The sequence below is a fragment of the Chironomus tepperi genome, unplaced genomic scaffold, assembly GCF_022539635.2.
Source record: "Chironomus tepperi strain 1889 unplaced genomic scaffold, CSIRO-AGI_Ctep_v1 contig_219, whole genome shotgun sequence".
NCBI lineage: Eukaryota > Metazoa > Arthropoda > Insecta > Diptera > Chironomidae > Chironomus > Chironomus tepperi.
Window position 1 is genome coordinate 2,595,189 of NW_027226341.1, and position 24,117 is coordinate 2,619,305.

The 24,117-nt window shown below is 29.2% G+C and overlaps 1 protein-coding gene across 4 annotated transcripts; it reads right to left on the reverse strand.

The window, feature by feature from the left end:
* Window positions 1–853: 853 nt before the first annotated feature.
* Asator (tau-tubulin kinase asator) lies at window positions 854–19,921 on the reverse strand. 4 transcript variants are annotated; one of them, XR_011544463.1, is made up of 12 exons: window positions 18,467–19,920; window positions 15,013–15,146; window positions 14,848–14,938; window positions 9,758–9,896; window positions 9,162–9,602; window positions 8,021–9,055; window positions 7,083–7,873; window positions 6,814–6,958; window positions 5,791–6,745; window positions 5,556–5,652; window positions 5,038–5,159; window positions 3,702–3,842 (listed from the first exon to the last, which is right to left on the reverse strand). XR_011544463.1 is itself a non-coding variant. In XM_070640682.1 (11 exons), exons 3-11 carry the CDS (start codon window positions 14,853–14,855, stop codon window positions 3,437–3,439), a joined length of 4,017 nt encoding a protein of 1,338 aa, XP_070496783.1. In that variant the 5' UTR covers window positions 14,856–14,938; window positions 15,013–15,146; window positions 18,467–19,921; the 3' UTR covers window positions 854–3,436. The 4 variants fall into 4 exon arrangements, 3 of the variants coding, with proteins under 3 accessions (XP_070496783.1, XP_070496784.1, XP_070496785.1); XM_070640682.1 differs by lacking the exon at window positions 5,038–5,159 and having other exon boundaries at window positions 854–3,842; window positions 18,467–19,921; XM_070640683.1 differs by lacking the exon at window positions 5,038–5,159 and having other exon boundaries at window positions 854–3,842; window positions 18,460–19,921.
* Window positions 19,922–24,117: the final 4,196 nt, after the last annotated feature.

Sequence of the window (24,117 nt, forward strand, 5' to 3'; positions counted from 1 at the left end):
TAATATTTACTTAATATCTTGATTTTAGTTTTCAATGCAAATTAAAAAGAAGGATTTTGCTGTTATGACGTTGACTATCGTCAGAACTAATGCAAAACTCTTATCTACTGCGAAATATATATTTTGTTTATTCATCTGCATTTAGTTTTTAAAACTTTTATTTAAGAACAGAACTTTACAGATGTTTGTTGGTTTGAAGGAAAAAAAATCATGCAGAATAAAGAAATTTCTAGCGGTTATCCATCTTAAATATTTTTTTGTTGATGCTTCCTGTATTTTCATCAGGAGTCAAAAGTAATTTTCATTTCTAATAAATGGAAATAGAAATGTTATTATATTAATCAAAAATTTGGTTTTAAAATTTTGGAGAAAGGAACGAAAAAAAATTACATTTAACTACATTTAAAGCATTCTTTTCATCTTTTTTTAAGAATTGTTTTCATCTTGCTTATGTTTTATTTGACAACATTCACTTTTTTTTGTTTCTTTTTCTTTTGCTTTTCATTTAAATACTTTCATCAATATTACATTATAAAGGATAGAGTTCATTTTATAAAAATTACGATCCATTCTTTTTTTGTCATCCAAAAAATTCTTTGCCGAGTTTTTCATCATTTTCTATTGATTTTTATTTTTATTTTTTTGGTTTGAAAAGTTTACATTTTTTATATTTAATTAATTTTTTTTCTTCAATAAATATAATAAGTAGACAGTTTGTTTTTGATTATTTTCGTCTTCATTTGTTGTTTATGGATTAGTGCAAACAATTTTTCTGTAATTTATAAAATTTATTCTTTCTTGCAGGTATTTTAAGAGTAGAAAAGGAAGTAATTTAACGAAAAAAATGCAAAGATGCTTTCTTGACTTCATTTTAATCTTTCCATAATTTATTTTGAAGATAAAAATATAATTTTTAATTTGTGTGAATTTTCTACAAAGTTTTTTTCTTTCTTTTAAAACTCTTGGGTCGGTTTCTCGCTATACTCTACAGTTTATTTACCTTAAATTCTATTCAATTGATCCTTAGTAACTCCAACGTTAAAGTTTAGAGTTACCTTTATTAGTACCCCTAAAGCAGTGGTGGCAACCTATTTTGTGGTACGGCACACCTCGACTCTAGATCTACTCGATGTACCATGTAGTAATTCTTTGAAAAATTATTTTGACTAAGCTTAAAGATTTCCTCTATTTCCAAAAAGGATTTCTATACGTCTCAATTTTGACAAATCTCTAGTCGAAGACTCGGAAATCTTGGTCTCGATCTCGAGAACCCTTAATTTTAAAATCTCAAAAAAAGGAGTTTTTGATTTAAAATTACAGATTTTTTTTTTAAATTTTCCTAAACAATTCTAAGAATTTTGAAACAAAAATCGAAAATTTTCTAAATTCGAAATTTTTTCTCTGTAAACTCGAAATATATTACGACACACCAGTGAAATACAGCACACAGGTTGCCCACCACTGCCATAGAGTTATCTATACCTTTAAGCAACCGACAGCTATGAGATTCTTTTAAAATTAAAATAACAAAAAAAAAAAAACTTATCTTCATCTTTATTTGAGAAAATAATTGAATTGATGAATTATAAACTCTATAAAGCTTTACTAAAAGTGCTAATTTAAAATTTAACAGATTTGAATTGAATTCAAGAAATAATATCTAAATGCGAACGCTTTGATACTGATTACATTTTAATGTCAATATTGTTTTTTGGTGTTAATATTTCCAAATTGTTATTTCGAGAAACAAAGGATTAAATAAATAATAAAGAAGTTTTAGTTAAATTATATTTTAAACAGCCCAAACAGTACGATAATCTTTGGTTAAAAATAATAACATGTATAAATTTTGGATGGAAACAAGTCCTTAAAAATCAAGTTTTTCTTTGGGAATAAAAATACAAAAAAGGTAATTTTTTGAGTATCTTCAAAAATATCAAAATATAGTTTTTTCCGTTTCATGGACGATTCATTCTTGACTGCTCCTGTATGATTCTTTATTTTTTGCAAACTCTCGAGAAGTTTAAGTGCTTTTCTTTTTTTAAATTTAATTTCTTTATTTAGTAAATATATTTTCAGTTAAGCTGCTTCATATGTTTATGTCAATGACAAATCTTTTAACATCTTCTCGAGAATGCATTTATTTTATTATTTTGATTTAGAGAGATATTTATATAAAGTATCAATTTATTTCAGGGAATTTAATCTCTACGAGAAAATTTTCGTGAATTTCTAGAAAAAATTTCAACTTTTTTTTTTAATCCAGTTCAAAAAATATTTTGTCACAATTTTCTTCTTTAGTATCATTATTACTTCATTAGCAGTAGTTGCATCCAATTTTTTAAATTCTAATATATGCTACTTAAAATTATTCACTTCATTTCATTCATTTTTATATAATAAACTTTTCATCATTATTATTTTAATTTTTTTTTTCAATAATTTACAGAATTATTTTTTTTTAATTTTGTCAAATAGTATTAAGCGTGTGAATAAACTTTTTTTTTATAATTATAAATTAATTAATAATTTATTATTTCAAAAATGTTTTATATTTAATTTATTTATATATCCTTGCAATATCAATGATTTAATTTAATTCTCATTTTTTTCCCTCATTTTTACTGCTTTTCATTTTCATTGTTTTTACTTTCTTTTAGATTTTTCTTGATATTATCATATAAATAGAACAATATTTTTTCATTTTTTGCTGATCTCAATGTAATGTATTTATATAATGTTATGCATGTCATGTTGTTTTTTTGTGTGTTTATGAATTTTTTTTTTCTTCTTCTTTTTTTCTTCGATATTTCTTTTAGAATAAATGAAGAGAAAGAAAGAGAAACATTATGGATATACTTCTTGTTTTTATATAATGATTTACTGACTAGTTGACTAGAGAATGACAGACCAAAACGATTTGATTTTCCTCTTCTTTCTTTTCACTTGACTAACCATAAAAGTTTCATTTTATGTATTTCAAACATATGTGTGTGTATATGTGTATACGTGTATTTATGTAAAATATCCTTGAATATCATTTGATTCCATCCTTTTTCTCGTGGTTTAATATATTTAATATGTCGAAGAAAAGAAGAATTATAAAGAAGATGCTGATGCATGAATGAATGTAGTGAGGAAACGTTTAGTACGGAAATGGTAGAGATACAGAAATTGAAAGAGAGCGATCGTCGCACGAATAAAAGCGTCACAGTGTCTGATTTGTCAAAGCTCATAAAATTTACAATTTGCGGAGTAGGCTTTGGCGAATCAACAAGCACAAAATATATTATGAATATTTTTTATTAAGGAATAATATTTCATTTACGCATAATATAGCATGTGTCTTAATCTTCAGACCATAATTATGTGTATGTATCTCAGTTTCTCATATTAATAGTCCATTGTCATTATCGTAAGTCACTGATACTTTTATTCATGTTCCCCCTCCCCCACTACCTCCATTTTCATCATCATCCTTTGCCACTAAATTGCTAATATTATTTAGATTATTACTATTGTTGTTAGCACTATCAAAGCGACGAATATTACGTGTTGTCAAATCACCCATCAACAAGCGTGATGATGATGATGTACCTATATCAGTGCCGCCGCTCCCGAAAAATTTTCTGTCATGTGTTTTTCTACGACTCTCACACTTCTCCAATAACTTTTCCAATTCATTATCACATTTTGCTTTAAATTTACGTAAATTATTTTGAAATTGTATTTTACTGTCCTCGACACTTGTGTCTGATGAATTGTATTCAGTATCATTAAGCGGCAGCTCTTGTCGGCCGTTTGGCTGTGCGCCCAATAGATGTGATGGAATGCCGCGAGTTCTTTGATATTTTTTTATAGAAAAAAAAAATTTGAGAGAAAAGAGAAGAAAAAAACAAAATTTTTAATAAAACCACCATTTGACTAAATTATTCTTGCTAAATTTGCTTATTTCATTCATCCATTCACACATAGTTATTAAAGAAATTATGACAACAACGTTGTTAGGACTCATTTCATGCTTATTAGTTTAATTTCAATTTCATTCTACACATATAGACCCTCAAATAACACAAAAACCACTTTGTATGCTTGAATGCTTTTAAGGAACAATCGATTTATGTTCATTTTTCACGCTACTAGAATTCTATTGTTCTTAGCTTGACAGAAACTTTGAAGGAATAATCGATTAATCTTCATATTTGCTTGAAAAATTGCATACAACTTTTTGATTAGTGGGAATCTTAGCGCTGTGTAGCATTTAATAAGTAAAACAACAGGGATTGTCAGAAATAAGTTTTAATTTTGAAGAATATCAAATTGATATTTTCACGACAAATTAAGGAAACAGCATGGAAGCCACGGGAAGGATAAATATGTAAGGTTAAGGCAAATATTCAGAATTAAATCTTAAAGTTTAGATCAGTGTTGTTCAAACTGTGGGTCAAGGCACCGAAATTTTTGGTAATGTCATGAACCGCATGCAAGGGCGTAGCCAGAAGGGAGGGAGTTTTGAAATTTTTTAGATCGGGAATTTTAGGGGAGTTTTTGGATTTTTCAATATAAATCTCTAATAAATTGAGAAATTTCTTTTCCAAAAAGGATTGGAGTTATGATTCCAAAACATACGCCAAAATACCCCCCTGAACTCATTTCGTGTGCGGTTTCGGTCGTGACCTACCATCAAGGTGTGCCGTGGCACAAAAAAGTTTGAACAGCACTGGTTCAGATTATTTGCAAAAGAGTTGCTTTTTAATTCAAATTTATAAGTCAGTGTCTGAAATTTATGTTGAAGCTTTTTATGAAACACCAAACATATTCTTGGCGTACATCCGCAAATGTTTATTCAGACACTGAAATTTGTTTCAACAAGATTAGCGCTTGATATACAATCAGATAGATGCCCTTTCATTCTTTGTTTGAAATCTAAATATATAGAACTAAAAGCAACTCTAATGTTCTGAATATGATGCAAAAAATAAAATACACTTAAATAAACTAAATAAATAAACATAAATAAACAGAGGAGATACGTACGAAAAAGATTTTTATAAACGTGATTCTATCTATTCTTATGCATGATTTTTTTTTTGGAAATAATTTTTGTATAATAAGTATAAAAACGTATAACGTATAATTTTCATTATTCAATGCCAGCACTATAATAAAAGAAAAGAAAAAAAAAACAAATAAAGTAAAATAAAATATAAAAAAATATATAAACATAATAGTAATAATAATAAAATACAAAAATATGACGACAACATTTTCAAAGTTAAATGGGATTCTATGTTGTGGTTAAAAATAGAAGGTGTTTCAAATTTGTCAGTAAGTGAAGAGGAAAAGGAAAGAGAAACGTTAGTTTTTCTCTCTTGCCTTTTCAATTCACTCTACTTGACGTGTTATAATGTCATTTACGGCAGTGTGATTTTGGGTAAATATGATGATGAAAACAAAAAAAAAAGTAAATAAAATCATTTTCATTTTTTTATGTGAATGAGAACAAGAAGAATAGTAATGACAATAATAACGATCATGAATGTACTCCAACTCACCTAATGACAGGACGTGATTTTGGCCTTGTAAATCTAAGATTTAGTTGTGATGGATCTGTGACATATTTCTCAGCATTTTGTCTACGACGACGTAATCCTGTAGACATTGAATTGTTATGATAAAACATTTTGAAGAAGGAAAAAGGAAGACGTAGGTGGACATAATGAAGGACGACACATAAATAAAATAGTAATTAGATCAAATTGAGCTTTACAGATTTTCATCATTTATCACCTGGTGTCAAATCCGATATATCAGGACCTTCCTCAACTCCAGCCCATGACGATCTCTGTGAAAGCATACGTGAAGACCCGGAAGGGTTGAATACTGGAATTTTGCTATTACTACTATTACTGCAATCTCTCAATCGCTCATTATCTATACGATTGTCAGTTGTGCTTTCTATATCTTCACGCTCATTTTGAAGATTAATAGCTGCTATTGAAGATGTTCCTGCTGCTTGGGCACATTCATCATTTTTATTATCACTTTCTGCTTCTTTGACTTCAATATCACCAACTTCTTTCTCCTTGCCATCATCCTCTTTTTCATCCTCATCCGGTCCATCAAGTGCATCATCAGATTTATCTACAGTCACGATTTTATATTTTTGAATTTTTAAGCTATCTTCATATACTTTTATGTCATATTTCTTCTCTTGAGGCTCCTTCTTATCAACCCATATAAATTCCTCCTCATATTGAACATTTTCCTTTTTTTCTTTGTCGCCTTTTAATTTTGATTCGTCTGCAACATCACCAATGGATGTTGGATTAGTTTGTGGTCCATTTGTAACAACGGCATCAAAATAAATTGATTCTTCTGGATTTGGACTAGGTTCTTTTGAAATTTTATCTTTACTTAAAACACGTATTTCTAAACGTCCACTTATAGCATGCTGCTCCTCTTCATCATGTTGGTCATTTGTCGCCACATCATTCACTTTATCAGTTAAAATGCATGGATTTGAAATGTAGTTATTATTTGGTTCACTCGATGCACGATAATAGAATGTAGTTTCAGTTTCACGAATCTTTGGACTCATTTTGAGTTCATATTCAGCAAATGCAATATTTGGGAGACTTTTATATTGGAAGAGTTTTGCAAATGGCTGGCATAGCGATGGACCATTATCATCATTGCAAATATCACGTACTCCCACATTACGATTAATATCCATTTTAAAGATCTATTGATTTAATAAAAAATAAAGTCTGTAAATGATGGTCATTATTGGATTCAAGTTCATTTACTAACCGTATCATCAAATGCAGCCTGTTGCAATAATGGAGGCTCGAGATTATGACGTAAAATATTTCCTAAAGCCGGTTCTGACCAGCATCGCGGCAAATGATCCTGAATGTTTGGAAAGCTCTCAATACCAGCAATATTAAGATGGCATCTGAAACAATAATTAAATCATTTATATATCTCAAATCATTTCACAGCGATCTAAATTTGGGTGGCGAAATACATATGATCTATAAATAAAGCAAAATATCTTGAGGCTATCAGCTGTTACTTACTTTTTCTTCTTCTTCAATTTTAATTTTAATGATGGATCTTCTCGAGATCTAGATCTATGCTGAATATAAAATTCTCTTGTTTGATTTGTGTCTTTTTGTAGTTGATGATGTAGCTGTTGAGATGAAATTGGTGCAATTGGCTGTGATGGGGTATTTTGCAAAGATTGTGGCTGTGTAGCCGACGATTTGATATGAACCACATGATCATGATTATTATTGCTTTGATGGTGCTTGCTAGGCAATGTGTGATAATGTGGATGTTGTTCTTTATGGTGCTGTTGAATATATTGAATTTTTTGATGCTCTGGACTCTGTGGCTCTTGTTTCCATTCATTGTCTGTTGTCTCTTCGGAATCATCAAACTGTGATTTCCACTGTGAGGCAAGTGTCAATCCACCTCCGCCACCCTTGGTCATGTTTTGGAGTGCTGAAAGATTTTCGTCATCAATCAATGCAAATTGCGTAATTGAATGATCGCGTGTCGTAGCCGAAGCACTATTTAGTCGTTGTAAATTAACACTTGAGCCAGAGTTTGGGCGATGACGTCGTTGACCTTTTCTACTTTCGTTACCACCGACAATTTTTACATCATATTGGAATGGAACATTTTCACTGTCACGTGGAGATCCTGTACTCTCCTGTGCTAGCTCATGAACATTTGCCACACTTGTTGGTGGTGCTGTAAGTACTCTCAATCGTCCATATGTTGTCTTCTCCTGTTTCATTTGAATTGGATTGACATTCTCATTATTATTGTTATTATTATTATTATTTGACTTTTCAGCATCGTTCTAAAATAAACATTAAGGAAAGAAATTGTTGACATTAATATTCAAGTTGCTAAGTATGAACAATCATTTAATGATAAAGGAAATGGTAAACAACCTCAACCATTCAATGCATTAAGTAACAGTGCAATAGTTCAATAATTAGGTTACCTCAACTTGCGATGTTGATCGACGTTTAACAGGACTAACTGTTTTCTTCATTTCATTCATAATGACGTTATCGGTTGGCTTATTTGCTGGTGGATGATGACGATGTTCTCGTATCATGGCCTCTGATGCTGTTTTTTGTAGTTTATGCATCATTGGATATTCTAAATCACCATCTGTTTCGGGAGTTTGTGCCTGCTCTTGCTGAATAATAAATTGTTTTATTGGTATTGGAGGTGTCTTATCCATCGCAATTGGATTTTCTTGTTTTTCTGAATTGTTCTGTTTTGGTGATGTCTTGTAAACAACTTGTCCTATATTAACATTTTGATTTTTATCACTTTTGACCTTCTCAGTAGCTCGAACGGGCTCTGTTGTAGCTGCAATATTATTCATCATATCACTATCAATTTTATTACGCTGTTTTTGATCAACGCTGCTAATATTTGATGCTTGAACTGTAACTTGTGGCAAGGCATGATTAGTATTTGTAACGTCATTTTTCGCTTGCGCATTACTGTTCAATATTGATGAACAATTAACTTGGCTATTGATTTGAGACAGCTGTTCTGTCTTTTCCCAATCATATGGATCAGTTTCTTTAATTGCTCGACGTTTCATACACCGTTCAAATAATGATGCCAACATGCCATAATCAGGTTTATCTGCATAGCTAAGTGACTGAATGTGCTCTAAAAATTGCTTGAAATCTGATGGTAAATGCTTTAATAGAAGTCTATGATCATATTTCTCTTTCATGAGACCAACTTGTTCCTTATCCTTGATTTTCCTCCAAGGCAATTGTCCATTTACAAATTCGACTAGCATATAAAATAATGACCAGAGATCATCATGACGACCCATTTCCCGATTTCTATGTGCATTTATTGATGCATATCGAACAGTACCACGAAAACCGGCTGCTGCTCTTGGACATCTTACTTCACCACTTGTTGTTGTATATTGACGTGCTAAGCCAAAGTCCAACATATATACACGACGATTATTAAACGGTAAGCGACCCATAGAAAAATTGCTCTGCATATTAATAGATGTAATGAGTAAAAAGAAAAAGACATTTAAATGAAATCGATCGATGAGACATAAAACATAAAATGCTTATATTTTCTGCAAATATACATACCGGTTTAATATCTCGATGTAAGAATCCAACAGAATGAATCGATTCAATAGCTTTTAATATTTGAATGCCTAATCTAAGCGTTGTACTCAAAGAGAAAGCACCACGCGGTTGACTACGCCTCAATTCAGCTAAATTTTTTCCTTGCAGTTGCATCACAACATAATTGAATCGATCATTTCTGCCACAGCCAATAAAACGGCATACATGCTCTTTGCCCTGCAGCTTCTTTAAAACAGCAACTTCCATTTTAAGAACCTGCTTAGGCATTCGAGCGGATTCAACTTTAAGTGCTACTTGCTCTCGAGTTATCAGATCTTGTCCCTCATAAATTTCACCGAAGCCACCACCACCAATTTTCCTCACAACCTTCCAACGTTCTTTTACAACGTGACCCGGTTGTAGCAAGTCTTCTGACGTCATTGTTATATTTTGGTGATTATTCTAAAGGGTATAAAAATTGAACGAATGAAAAATAATATAAAGCTAAATTTAATAATTCTAATTAAAGCACGTAGATATCCTTCAACTAGACACTTTTCCCTATATGGATATTTTTTCATTGCCAATATAAAAGTATAACGTGTTTAAACACTAACCTGGTCTGTAGATGGCGATCTAACACGAATAGGAACAGTTCTTTTAGCTAGTTTTGGATTGGCTGGAAGTGTTGCACTTCTTTGTAATGTAGTACCACCGCGCGGTGGAACTAAAGGGCTTTTGCTTTCGATATCATTCCTATGAAAAAAGAAGATTTAAAGTTTGTTTTTAGAATGGAATCAAAATAAATTTTTCTCTTAAAATATGAAAAAAAAGAATTTTTAAACTTTTTATTAAAAAAGTTGAATTTAGAATTTCTAAGACAAGATTAAAAGTTATGAAATATTGTATTTTATACGACTTCATGTTGGCGAAAAAAGAAATTTGTGGGAAATTCCAAATTTGTTCATTTTTAATATATTTATAAGTATAATAAGCTTTAATGTTACAGTGACCATATTTTATAATTAAAGAACTCATTTTATCAACAAAGTTGCAAAGTTTATTGAACTCTGATTACACCAATGCAATATGCTTTTATTAAAGTTTATTGTATTTAATAATGCTGCAGATTTTGTGCATTTTTGCAACAGCATTCACGTTTGTTCCTTAATCTTCAAATTTTATTAGATTTAAGTAGAAGCTAGTTTATTGAACCTTAAAAAGTTTTAACGTAATTAAGAAAAACTCTTACAAAACTTAAAATCAGAACTCGAAGTCGATTTGAATTTTGTATGAAAAATTCGACTCAAATCGACTTAATTTTAAATTTTGAGTCAATTTAGAGTTAGCTTAAAATTTCATCAGCCTTAAAAGTTCATCGATTAAATGAAAATTTCTATATCGATTTTTATTATCGAGATTATGAAGCTCGTGATTTTTTCAAATTAAGGTCTAGAAGATAATCTTCTTTTTTAAATGATTTATTAACATTTTGTACAAAATTTTGTCAAATGAAAATTAAAGTTTTATTTTTTATTGCTTCATAATCCACGCGATGAACATGTAAAATTCTGTGAATAATGCTTATAAATTGTTTCATAGCTAAACATGTCAATATAAAAATAATTTTTCAGTAATCAAACAACAATCCATAAAATTCTTTCAGGCTATCAAGTTGTCATCTAAAGAAAGATTTTTATGTTCAGTCAATAAAATAAACATATGATATTGTGAATGTATAGCAAAAAAAAAATCGAATGTCATGGTCTCTATTTATTGCAAAGCAGCCAAAAAAAAACTATGTAGAACCTTCTAATAAGCTTAAAAATTTGGGGTATTTTGTTGCGTAAAAATTGAATCAATAATTACTTTGTTGATCAAATTTTATGCAAATTGACGGAACTAATATAAAAATAATTATCAGACCTTGAATTCTGATTAAATAATTGAAAAAATGGCTAAATATTTATTAATAGTTACAAATTATTATTTGCTATTTTGACACATTTATAAGCAATTTATAATTGATTTATACAAAACTTTATAATATTTTCATAAGAAATTCTGTTTTAAAAAATTCAAATGAAAATCCTTTCCAAGGATTAATATCCTTAAACTTTCATTTCACATTAAAATGTGTGATTTAACCACACACAAGAGAGAAGTAGAAGCAAGCACGAAGAGAGATAATCTTTTGTGTCATAATAATTTTCTCTCTATTTTTTCACATTAGTTTTTCCTATATCATATCTTATTGCTCCTTATGCTTCATTGAAAAATCCACTGAACATGCAATGAAGCACACTCCTTTCTAGTACAATAATGATTTTTTATGCAATTTCTTTTTTTTTCGGCTATTTATGGAAACTTTTGATTTGAAATTGATGACAGCTTTCATAATATTAAAAGTTACAATATCGACAAAAAATTGAATGAAAAACGAAAAAAAAAAAATCATTTTTGTTCAAATATTGTATGTATGTGACTCAAAACACACGTTTTTTACATAACACGTCGGGACGAAAAGAAAATTTATGACTTGCAGAGTCTCTTATGTTTTTTCCTTCTTAATCTTTCATTTCAATTTTTCTAATTTTTTTCCTCTCTTTCTAATCAAGCTATAGCCACATGCTGTATATTAACGAATCACTGGTGCTTATAGAAGCCTCCATGTCTGAGTACCTCTTAGCTATATTAAATTTATTTTTCATACTTTAATTTCCTCTCTTTTTTTTGGTTGCTCTGTTGATGGCAAGATAGACACTTTGATTTAAAAATATCACGAGATTCTCTTTCACTTGAATAACTTTTATCTCATTCTTCTACTTATTTAATTGTATTAACTTGACTTTTTATTTTGTTAGCGTCGTTGTTAATGTAACAATTTTTCTTTCATTTATTTTAACATTGAATATCTCCTGCCTTATTTTCATCGATTTTTTTTTCTCGCACGGAACATTCTCACTGTACATAGGACACACAATATTATATTCAATATACCCACTTTTTTTTTTCTTTAGAACTAAATGACTATCGTATTTATGAAATATTCATGAAATTAAACCTCACAAAAGTATTATTTTTATTATCAAATCGACATTAAGCATAGAACTATCATATGGCGAAAAATAATTTGTGTGAAAAAAAAAATCTTTTCCAGTTTTTCTCATCGTATAGCAAAAAAATTTTCACCTCTTCGATTTTGATTTACAATTTAAATTTTTTCATTTAATGTTTTATTAACAATAAATATATTACCATGATGAATACTCAATCAGCAAATTATTAAAACACTTTTATTTTGACAAATAGTTTTACTTTTCTTTTGAATTATCTTAAATTGTTACCATTTAGACTTATTATTTAATTGAGAGAAAAAAATCAGAAGAAAAAAATTGGTTTTATGCGAGAATAGAGGGCACGTAACTAACTGAAAAATGTATTCAAGTAAATCAATTGTAGGGAAAGTCTACGAATGGTGCAGGGTTTGTTAGACTGCATGCGCAACATAGAAAAAAAAGAAGTAAAATGTTATGTTGCTTGTGTATTTTATATGACAACATAAGGAAAAATTGATTCCGTTTGCATGTGTTGGTTATCACACTTGTTAATTTAAAATGTCTACAAACGTTATGTCAAGTGAAAATTCGAATAAATTCTACAAAAAAATAATTTTCATGATGAGAAGATACTTAAATAAATTTTATTACTGTCTTGATTGCTCGACAGCATTATTCTTAGAATTTATGGTCGAATAATTTAATTTTTTTATATAAAATTCTTGACATTTTAAAAGAAACAAACTTTTAATTTTTTACGTCGGAAGTAAATTACACAAAATGTTTTTCAACTCAAGTTTCTGTAATTCATTAGTGCACTATAATGCACAATCTAAGTGCAAGTGTTGACAAGTTGAAAAGTAATGTTTAATTGCCCAATAGTTGTTTTGAGGAATTTAAAATAAAATTTATTGTGAGATTTTAAAATTGAAGGAAAAGGCTCACAATGACCCTTCTTATTTAATATTCAAATAGACTGATGGTAGTTAAGGGTCGTTTACTTATTACGTTCAGGGGAAGGGGAAAAAGTGGGATAAATTTTATTTAGACAATTAAAATACTGAGAATTTTATTGTTCAGTTTTTAAAAAAAGTTCATTATTTTATAACGTAATAAGTGAACGGTCTCTACTAAAAAATCATTAATTGTTCAGATCAATGAGATACAGAGTTGCACTAGGGCGATTTACGGCTAATAATTGTTTAACTAATGATGATGCTTCAGGTCCATGCATTCAGTCACAATGGGATCAAAACCACTTCTTTTGATGACATTACTGACTGTAGTCTGTAAAGGAAGGCTGTCAGCCAGGAAGTTCTCCTCTATATAAGATTTAAAACAGAAAATATTAAGAGAATTTCTCCTGTCTCAAAAACTCATACTTGTAGGGTCGGTGTTGTAATAAATAAGTGCCGAAGCGCTATTCCGCAACCGACCCACATCGAGTCATTGGTAATAAAGCATGATGAATTATGAAAATTTTCATTTGTTCTCTCAGAGTTCTTTGTCATTGTTTTCCTCTCAATAATTACGAATCATAAAAAAACCAATGGTGTCAGTTCATCGGAAAATTAATGAATGAATATTTCGTTTATTTTGAGGTAGAAACGTTTTTGCTATTTTTTTTTTGTGATGAGTTAAAAATAGTAGGAAAATTGTGAAAATAAAAGAACACATGAAAATCCATGTTTATAGAGCAACGATCTATTATTTTATTTAAAAATTTTAGCACATTGCAAGAAAAAGAAATTGCATGAAATTGATTATTTTGCAAGTACAGGATGAGAAACAGCACAAAAATTGAATTTTTTTATCTTTAGATTTTATAAAAAAATTCAATAAAAATTTATTGAAACCATGTGGTTGCCAAAAATAAAGATATCTAAAATATTTAAATGGTTTAAACAAAAATCCGATTAATTATCAATTGTGATTATAGTGGGTTGTAGTTAAATTCTTCATGACTTTACAAATGACCACCTATCATAAATTAGAATAAAATAAACATAAAAAAAGGAAAATCTTTTCGCGTGCGTGATATTTGATCCGAAGGGATCTCTGTAAATACACAGTGTCTACCTCATAAATACATCTTAATGATCCACATTGTCGTGTGATAAATAATGTATCCTTCTTCTTTTTATTGTATTTGACAGCTCACACGCCTTTCGATGTCACGTAGTATTCTTTAGATTTTTATCTGATAAGTTTAGATACTGACGAGGAACAAAGATCATTATGGATTTTTTTGTCAAAAAAATAAACAAACTTATTGCTAAATATTTCACTTTTCATTTTTTTGTGTTTCAACACTCCTACGTAAAATATGAATCTGAACTCAATCGACCTCAATTCGACACATATTTTAAGTATACTTTTCCATTTCTCAATTGAATACTCTTGCCAAAAGAAAATACATTCTTGCAACTTTTTTTCTTGTGTCGGTAAATGAGTCTTTTTTTGACAAGTAAAAATTTGATATGCATGAGTTCTTTTTGGTCCGCATGAACACATTATCTTATTTTGATTTCATTGTTAGGTCCGTAAATTTTTGAATAATTTAAACACAACGGCTATCAATAAATCAATGAAAACAACAAGGAATAACAAGAAAAATAATAAAAAAAAGGTTTTTCTCCTTGACTTACCACTTCATGATGATGTTTATTTATTTTCCTGTCTTGTCTTAAATATTGAACGATGAAGGATTTCTGGTTACTATTTATACTAGTTTACTCTCTAGACAACACGAAAATGTGAAAAATACACTGTTTATTATCAAAAAGATATATCGTAAGAAGAACAAAATTTACTAGTATTTCCGAGTATCAACTGCTTTCATGAGACGAAAAAAAATCGTGTGCTTCTATGTAGTTGGTAGTTAAAAAGTATAAAATACACAGAAAAGTCGGGCAGTGTGTAGACAAAAAATTTGTGGCTTTAAAAGCTATAAAAGAAGGAAAATTTTCATGAGATTTCCTGAATGTCTTCAAATATTTTTCTTCTATTATTTAAAGCAGAGCTCGAAGTCCACTCGGATTTTGTATCAAAAAGTCGGCTTCAAGCTTTGATTTAAAGGAAGGGACAAAAACAATGACTTTAAAAATATTAATTACGAATAAACAATTTTTTAACACTTGACGTGATAGCAATAAAGTTGTTTGTTAAATTTTCTTCAAATATTATTTGTTGTTTGTTTGTCAGTTCTCTTACAGATTGAAATTTTTTATTTCTTGCGACATATCACATGTTCATCTCTTCATTTTTCATCATTCTTAATAAATCTTCTTATTTTTCTCTCACGTTTGCCATTATACTCGTGTTATGTTTATTTTCATTTACGCAAAAGTAAATTATATTTCGTGAAATTAAGAAAAAAATCAAGTCCGATTCTCTTTTATCAAGTTTTTGTTTTGATCTGCATATTGATTAATTTCGAATTGAGAAAACACAGACAGAATTTTATCAAATCACATGCACTGAAATATTCTTGGTCTTTTAATATTTTTTAAATTTTGGAAAAATGACTAAAATGTGTGAAGGACCCATACTGAGTTAGTGATAATCTTGATTGGCACAAATAAGACGATGCCATATGGCGTTGGTGGTTGCTAAGCGACTATTTGCATGTTAACTGCCATAAAATCCATTTTCACCTGGCGCCATGAAAATCTTGTGCCGATCGAGAATGTGATATTTTGATTGATAGGCCAATTTACATTTAGTGGACAAGCTAGTTAATGTCGAATAGTGGGTCGAACATCTACTTTCCATTTTGTTCAAACACTTAGGTTGACAAAGTAACTTGATTAAGTTCTAGACTTTTCTAGACATATAAAGGATAGTAGTAACTTTTAACGGTCAAAATATGGTTTAAAAAAAGTTATTGTCATTTGATTTATAGTGTCGAGGAGAAAAACAGTAAGCCAAAAAGTTCAACAAAAAAAATAAAAATTAAAATTTTGCAAAAAATTAATTTAATGTAATAACATAATGATTATTCAGAAAGAGAACAACAAAATTACATTAATAACAGTTTTTGGACAAATAATGGATGAAGGTAAATATTAACCAAATTCTGTTTTCTGTTTTTAGTGATACTAAATATAAAAAAAATTATTTGATGCATAGTGGCTACTTGCCTTTGTAGGCCTACCTAAGATCCTGTAAAAGAACGTTTAGGTGATAAATAAGGTGTAAAACAATCAAAAAAAGGTAATAACAGTGATATTATTGGCCCCTAAGTTAGAAAGTTTTTGAAATGAGATTTTTTGTTTTTGAGATTCAAAAATCATATTTTGACCTAAAAACACAAAATTGCCTAAGTGGAAGTTTTTTGTTTGTAATTTTTCAGTTACGCTACTTCCAATTTAAGTATTTATTCTTCAATTTTCAAGCTTTTAATCAAGTTTCGAACTACTTTATGGAGTCATTCTTGTAAAAATGTTGTAGTTACAGAAAGTCAAGTCGTTGCATAAAACGGCGAATGTTTCTGAAATTTTTCGCTCACTTAAATGGCTTGCATTTATTCTGTATTATAATTTATAATTGATAGTAACTTAAAATCACCTATTTACTATTTTTTTCATGAAAATAGAAAAATGACTTGTGCTCCGTATGGGGGAAATCGACCTAAATTAGTTCGGAGCCTAAGCTTTTTAACTTATTTCATTTTTCTTGTCTCAAAAACAGTAATCTGGACTTTCATTAAAATATCTTTTATACGAAGGAAGTTTATCTTTTAATGAGGAAACGTCAGCATTATTAACATAAATACAAATAAGTGGCATTTATTAAATGTACTAAATAAAATAAATCCAAAATGTAATTCGACAATGTCAATAACACTAAATAACGTCCCTTTTTGATATTCAAATTTGATTTACAGGTAAAAAATTATACGAAATTAACGCAATAAAGTTGTTTGTATTATCTTCAAAAATTCGTTTTTGCAATAAAGTTCTCTTACATTTACTAGCGCACGCATCCATTATATTGATTAGACATTAACTAGACATTAGGACAGTACAAGTTTTTGTTTTGATCTGCATATGTCTATTTATTGAGAACAGAATTTTATTCCATTTATGTCATTAAAGTCGTCCCTTGGCACAAGACGATGCCATATGGCATTGGTGGGCTAAGCGGCTAATTGATTGGCTAGTAAAATGCTAGTATTTAACTAGTTACGTGTCCATCGAGAATGTGATAACAATTCAGTTCACAAGTAAATTTTCATTCCAAAATTCTTCAAAACAAACCAATTTTTGCACAAGCCGGCATGGATTTGGTTTAAATCCGGCATTGAGTAAGAATCACGACATCCAGAGGCCGGAATTTTGATTGATTAACCGAATTGTGCTGTACAGGTATTGTAAATCTGATCTTAGTCCGACTCTAGCTTGAGGACAAATTTTATCAAATTTGCTTGATACCAGTCTGGTATTACCAGAGAAACGCTAATCTAGGGTCGGTTTTTAAGCCTTTTCTACGTAGTGTTCCTTCAGTGATATACCGTGTAGCACCGTGTAGCAACGAAAACTGATGTAAAATGTAAATTTTATCATTTAAAGTCTAAATATGTCTGCGTCACAGCGAATTATTGATAGCTATTAATTTTCTTTTCATCAAAATCTTTGCCTTCACACTCAAAATTCACGGTAAAGAAAATCTTTTATCGTTAAAAAAAAGTAAAAAGAAATAAATGAAGATTACAGGAATGATTTACGATACTGTTTTGCACCAACGGTTTTATTTCTCACGATCGTCTTATTATATTGAAGAATCTGATCGTTTTTGCATAAGAAAGAAAAAGAAAGAAAATAAATTTTCGGCTTATGATGAAGGGAGATGTTTACATGTGAGGTCACGGATCGTATTACTAGAAAAGCACGAGTACGAAGAATAAGAAAATCTTTATCATATTATGATGTGAGGAGAGTTTAAAGAGAAACTTTTTGGGAATTTCCTCGTGATGAGTCTGATTAACATTAATTCTTATAAACAAGTCGTGTGAATAGAAGATTTAATCATTGAGTAGAAAATACTTTTTTGCATCATTTTGGTAAAATTTCTTTTACGTAGGATATATTTAAACTGCTTTTAATCACCCTGTTTCCCACCTCCACTCTGAATAGTCTGTTTGTAGTCAGAAAATCATTAATTTTCGCTTTAACTTTTTCAAAATACACATTTTGCATTTATATACTTGTAAAGTACAATGGATTTGTCCCCTCAAATAATGCTGTTTAATTATGTACCTTATACCTTGAAACTCAATTTAATGTCTCCTTATTTATTGTCAAAAATTTGTTTATTTGTGTCACCGCTTAATTGATGACGTTGATGAAAGCTCCACTTCCTTGTCAAATTTCAAGGAAAAAGAAAATGAAGAATACAAGCGGCGCAATCACGTTCGAAAATATATAAAAAAGATCTTTCTTTTTGAGAGCCAAGAAAGAAATCTCACAAATTAATAATAATAATAATATTTAAAAATCTTTTTGCGCGTTGTGTTTAAAAAAAGCTATTACTATTATGTATGTGATTCTTATTTAGTATGGTGGCATTTTTTTAAGATCTCAACCACTTTCACATAAGCGATTTTACACTAAAGAAAATTTCTTCGTCGTAAATTTTCTTGTCTTTTTTTCCTTCTGATAAGAAATATATATTATTTATATAATAATAATAAAAAACTTCAAAATTTCAGTTTTACAGTTGTTTTCGCCATTCAGTTGGAAAAATGTTCATTCACTAAATTAAATATTCAATTTTCATTCGAAATCCCGATAAAAAGTTTATCTTAAAGATTATTTTTAGTTGCATTCAATTTTCCTTTTGTGTGCGCGATGATCATTCAGCCTGATGACGATGATGTTTAATAAATATCAGACAAATGTTCCTTTGACTTCACTTTTAATTTAAATAAAATTTCGTCTTGAGGTTCACTTTTAGTTCATAATATTTACAAGACACTTGAATAATATATATTGTCAACAGTCCATTTGATGATACTTAGCACTATATAAAATGATCATATATTGTTATAGTAAATTCCTTTTGCAAATATGCGGTTAGTCTTGATGAACTTTTTTGCATTGTCTGTTAATGAGAAAATTCCTCGGTCTGCTCATCTTTTAAACACACTTTTTTACAACATGCAACTAAATGCTACGAAAATACTTAAAAAATCATCCGGCAAAATTGCTCATAAATTTTATTTTCTTCTGTGTTCGTTCACATTTATGTCACTATTTTTACGAAATAATTCATATTCGTAGGTCTGATTTTACACATATTTTTTTTAATTTTCCAAGAATTATAAAGACTTTTTTTTCACTTCAAATAAATTTCTTTTATATTTCAAAAGACAGAAATTTTTACTCCTTCACACTTTTTTTTTTCTTTTCTTTAACAAGTTGAGGAAGAAAAACGAACATTTTTTTTATTTTCTCTTTTCTTCTTTTGCACTCTATTAATTTTCATTTAATTTGCATAAAAAAACGGCTATCAATCAGTACACTAATTGCCAACATATTATATCTTCGTTAAGAAAATATTTAACTTTTTTTTGTCTTTTTTTAATGATTTAAATTACATTTTTCAATGGAAAAACTAGTTTTTCACTATTAATTTCGTGCACTGTGTGTAGCTATTAGTTTTAAAAAAATTCTTACACTTTTTACGCGAAAAAATAGCTCGTGATCGTTTAATAATCTCGGTTAAAATGAAAATGAGTTTTCCAACTGCTTTTCAGATGAAAATCTTCGGGTAAAAACTTTTTTTTTTCTTCATTTCTTTTCATTTCATAAGTATTCGTGAGACGTATGGTGTGGACATGGGAATGAGAAAACTCAAATAAATATCCATTATTTTTGCTACCTCCGACACTGTTTTGAGTAGTGATTATGAACAGAATATTTCGTCTGTATTTTTATATTTCTTAAAACAAACTACATACACAGGTCAAATGTGCGAATACAAATAGCAATTTATTTTTTTCAGGAGACGTTTCGTAGATTCACATGTGTGCACTGAGGAAAAAAATTTGAAAAAAATATTAAAATAAAGAGAAAAAAAGTGCAAATTAGAATCACTAATTTAATATTAAATGTTCTAATTAAATATCGCACACAAAATATGATAGAAAAAGTTAATACACGTGCGGTCTTATACATGAAAAAGCTATCATATATACATTTTGACGCTCCTTAATATGATGAAAGTCATAACAATTTAATTAAGAAATTAGGCAATTTAAGTGTTGTCAAGTGGAACTACTTAATTTTAAAAGCTTTATTTTATCCTATTTTTAACGAATTGCGACTTATAGTTTTGATCAGATTTTCATTATTAAAATCACTTTTGGATTGTTCACAAATTATATCCACTATTAAATGGGATTGTTAATACCTCTGTTGTAAAAAAATTTCATTGGATTTGTTTTATGCTCCTCATAAAAAAAGTTAGTATTTTGTAAAAAATAGTTTGTCGATTTTACCGTTCGGAATAATTCATTTTGTACATAGATCATTAGTAAATCGGACATGATAATTTCACATTGACTTATCAATTGCAGTGCCTGCTCATCAATTAGCATGGTGTGAAATTTTCAGGTCATTCTATCAATATTCCATTAACATGTTTCTGTCCCATTTCTGACGTTACCAAGAGTTCCAATTTTGTCTAGGTATTAGTTTTGTATCTTATAACGTAATTCTTACTTCGCTTCAGATCAATTGCGATCCTGGACCTCCTTTAGACGTCTCCTAAAGGATAAATTACCGATACCAAATGAAATGCTATCCCTTCCGACAGCTTCTTTCCATGATTTCTTGGGACTTCTTTAACCATTAACAAAGTTTGACTTAAATTAAGTCTCTTATCACCAATATAAAACTATTCATTTTGAAAAGGAAATCAATTGAATTGGATAAGACCATTCAAACGTCAGTTACTTAATTTGTCGAAGTTGCGTCAACTGTATGATGTCAAAAGACATTTCTGAAAGCGAAGTAGTGAGTGAAGACAGTTCATAGACATCTCATATAGATTGGCATGAAAAAATATGATAAAAAATGCATGAATATCTTTCAAAAGTTAATGTATATATTAAGAAAACATTAACCTAAATTGTAAACTGAAAAATAAAAGAGGAAAGTAAACATCCTACGTGAAAATGAGTAAAATAAGAAATGTTATCATCATGTTAATTTTTCATCAAATATTGCATCTCAACCTCGCAGGTGATTTCCATTAAAATAATAATAAATGAATAATTAAGAACATCAAGAGGATATAAAATTCTATTTCGTAACTGTGATGCATATACAAAGAAGCAAACAAACTTTTTTTCACAACTGTGATGCTTAAGAGGAAAAAATAGTTTTTTTTTTGTCATCACAATTCAATTATTGGGGTTTTCAAACGTAAGGGAAATGCTTGCCAAAAAAAAAAATAGACCCAAAAGTCTTATTCTTTACGTATATAAACATATTATTTACCCGCTTATATACTTAAAGCTGAAAACTGATGATATTATTTTTCTTTCTCTTCATTTGATGTTTAAAGGAAGAAAAGAAAATATTGAGAATCGGTACACACGGTTTTGAATTGAAAATGGACAGTCAGTTCTAATTTTAGAATTATATTTTTACTTCTTTCTTCTTTTCTTCACTCAAAAAAAAAGAAAGAAAATAGAAACGTTTTTATTTAATTTGTTGTTATCGGGTGTCTTGTGTAGCAACTCCATTATTATGAGAATTTGAGATCGTGAGATTATCTGATAAAAAAATCTCAACATGAAATTTGTTAGGTATCATCCAAAATTTCAAACATGAAAGAATATCAAGAGGAAATTGTAAGCTTACTGTATCGTTAAAAAGCTAGTAAAGTCAAAGCATATAACGAGCAGGGAAGTGGATTTTAAATGTAAACACATGAGTCAGCAGATGATTCCGCAATGTGTGGAATCATTTGTTTGGAAATAACGAATGGAAAAATTGTATTTTTCCTTGCATTTGCAATTTTGTTGATTAGCTAGCCGGTCATTTTCATCTGCTTCCACTCCTACATTTTGAGTATAATTTGATGTGCAATTTAATTGTTTTCACAATTACATTTCGGAGAAGGAAATTTACAATTCACTGACCAGTGACGATTTACATACATAAAGGAGAATTATAATTTAAATAAAGGTAGGCTATTTTTAAAAGAAAATTTGTTTCTTCTTTTTCATCATCACATGTGTATTCTCCTTCACATGTTATACAGATCTTCTCTCTACGTAGTCGTAAATATGAATATAGATGCAATTTTTTTAACACTTTCCACTTATTTATTTCTATCTATCTCATAAAAGTGAGTAAAAACAAGAGCAAGTCTGATTCTGACGACATTCGGTGCTATATACGAATAATATAAATGTGTAACTAATCGTGTTACTTTTTTATTAATGTCTATCATATGCTTGTTTATCAGACATGATGGAGCAGCTTCTTGACAAAAACAAAGCGTAGATTAGACATATTCACAGACTATTTAGATAAATTTCGAGTCTGTGAATTTTCAGAATTCAAATTCGAGTCAAATCATGTTGGGAAAAGTTGACTTAACTTGACTTGACTTCGAGCACTCGAATTTTTTATAGCTAAAACATTGTGCATAACCTTTACTTCTGTGATATTTGAGATACATTACATCCCAGATCAGACAAGGAGCATGATTATGTTGATATTGATTGATTATACTCATGAGCAAGCTTATTTAAGTGAGTATGACTGTTAGGGATACAAACAAAGAGACACCTAAGCAAATGTATTGAACGGTTCCTGATCAAATTAATTTTATTTTCCTCATTTGAATATTAATCAAATTTATTATAAACCATTTTATTTTTTTCATTTCAGGTACCTAAATCAAAATTGCAAAACAAGATTTCAGAGATAATTTAGTTCTCGCATTTATATGCAAAAAGACTTTACCAAAAGAAATCTATTGAATATCTGTGAAATGTTTATAAGTAACATTTCATGAGAATATTTACAAACCGATAATTCCAGGATTTAAGTAAATCATAACATCATGAAAATGATTCTTTTGAAATTTGACTTAAATTTTTGTAGCAGGAAATGAATTAATTTGAGTTTTAAGAAAATTTTATTTTTTCAGATTCTTTTATCTTGTGAGCCAAAGAAACAGGTCGGGTAAGTAAATTGTTTTGACTGGCTGATGTGATTGCTTGATGAAAAAGTGAATTTTTTGTGGATATAATGGAAATGGTCAGTTTTAGTACAGTTTTCTTGATGAGAATGAACAACTTGGAACACTATTAGTGAAAATGAAGCTGAATCAATTTAAACAGCACTGGATTAAATCAGTTTCTCACTTTCAGTTACATAGACTTTATTTATTTTAAGCATTAAGGAATACAAACTGAAAATTATAATTCTCATTCCAAAAAGTTGGTAATTAAAAGATCTAGCTATAAACCATGAAGTGCTAATTATTTAATGACCTTTGTATCCAGATGCTACAATAAGCATAAATTCTTTCCAGGATCTCCCAACCATGATTTTTATGGATAATAATTTGAAATTCAGATAAATCCTTTGAATAGCTTGATTTTTGTTAAAATAAAGTTGGTATATGATGAAATCAATATTTTTGAACGTGAAAAAAAACGCAATTCTTCTCATCATCATGGCTTAATTTCATATTTAATTTCTCTCGCTCACAGCAGGAAAGCAAATTTTCAGTTTTGCACTCATGACTTTAGATTTATAATTTCCACAAAATGCTCATGTGAAAATTTTACAATCAATTGAAAGCAAAGATTATTTTTATTCGAATTTACTGCGTATTGGAACCACATTGGGGTAAAAATGGAAAATGATGCCAAATATTCATTTCGTTTG

Bases quoted from the DNA above. Each gene is read 5' to 3' on its own strand.
- Asator (XM_070640682.1), bottom strand. The intron at 9,056-9,161 runs GTATGTATATTT...ATTAATATGCAG, and splicing joins TACATCGAGATATTAAACCG to AGCAATTTTTCTATGGGTCG. The intron at 6,959-7,082 runs GTAAGTAACAGC...TTATTGTTTCAG, and splicing joins AAATTGAAGAAGAAGAAAAA to ATGCCATCTTAATATTGCTG.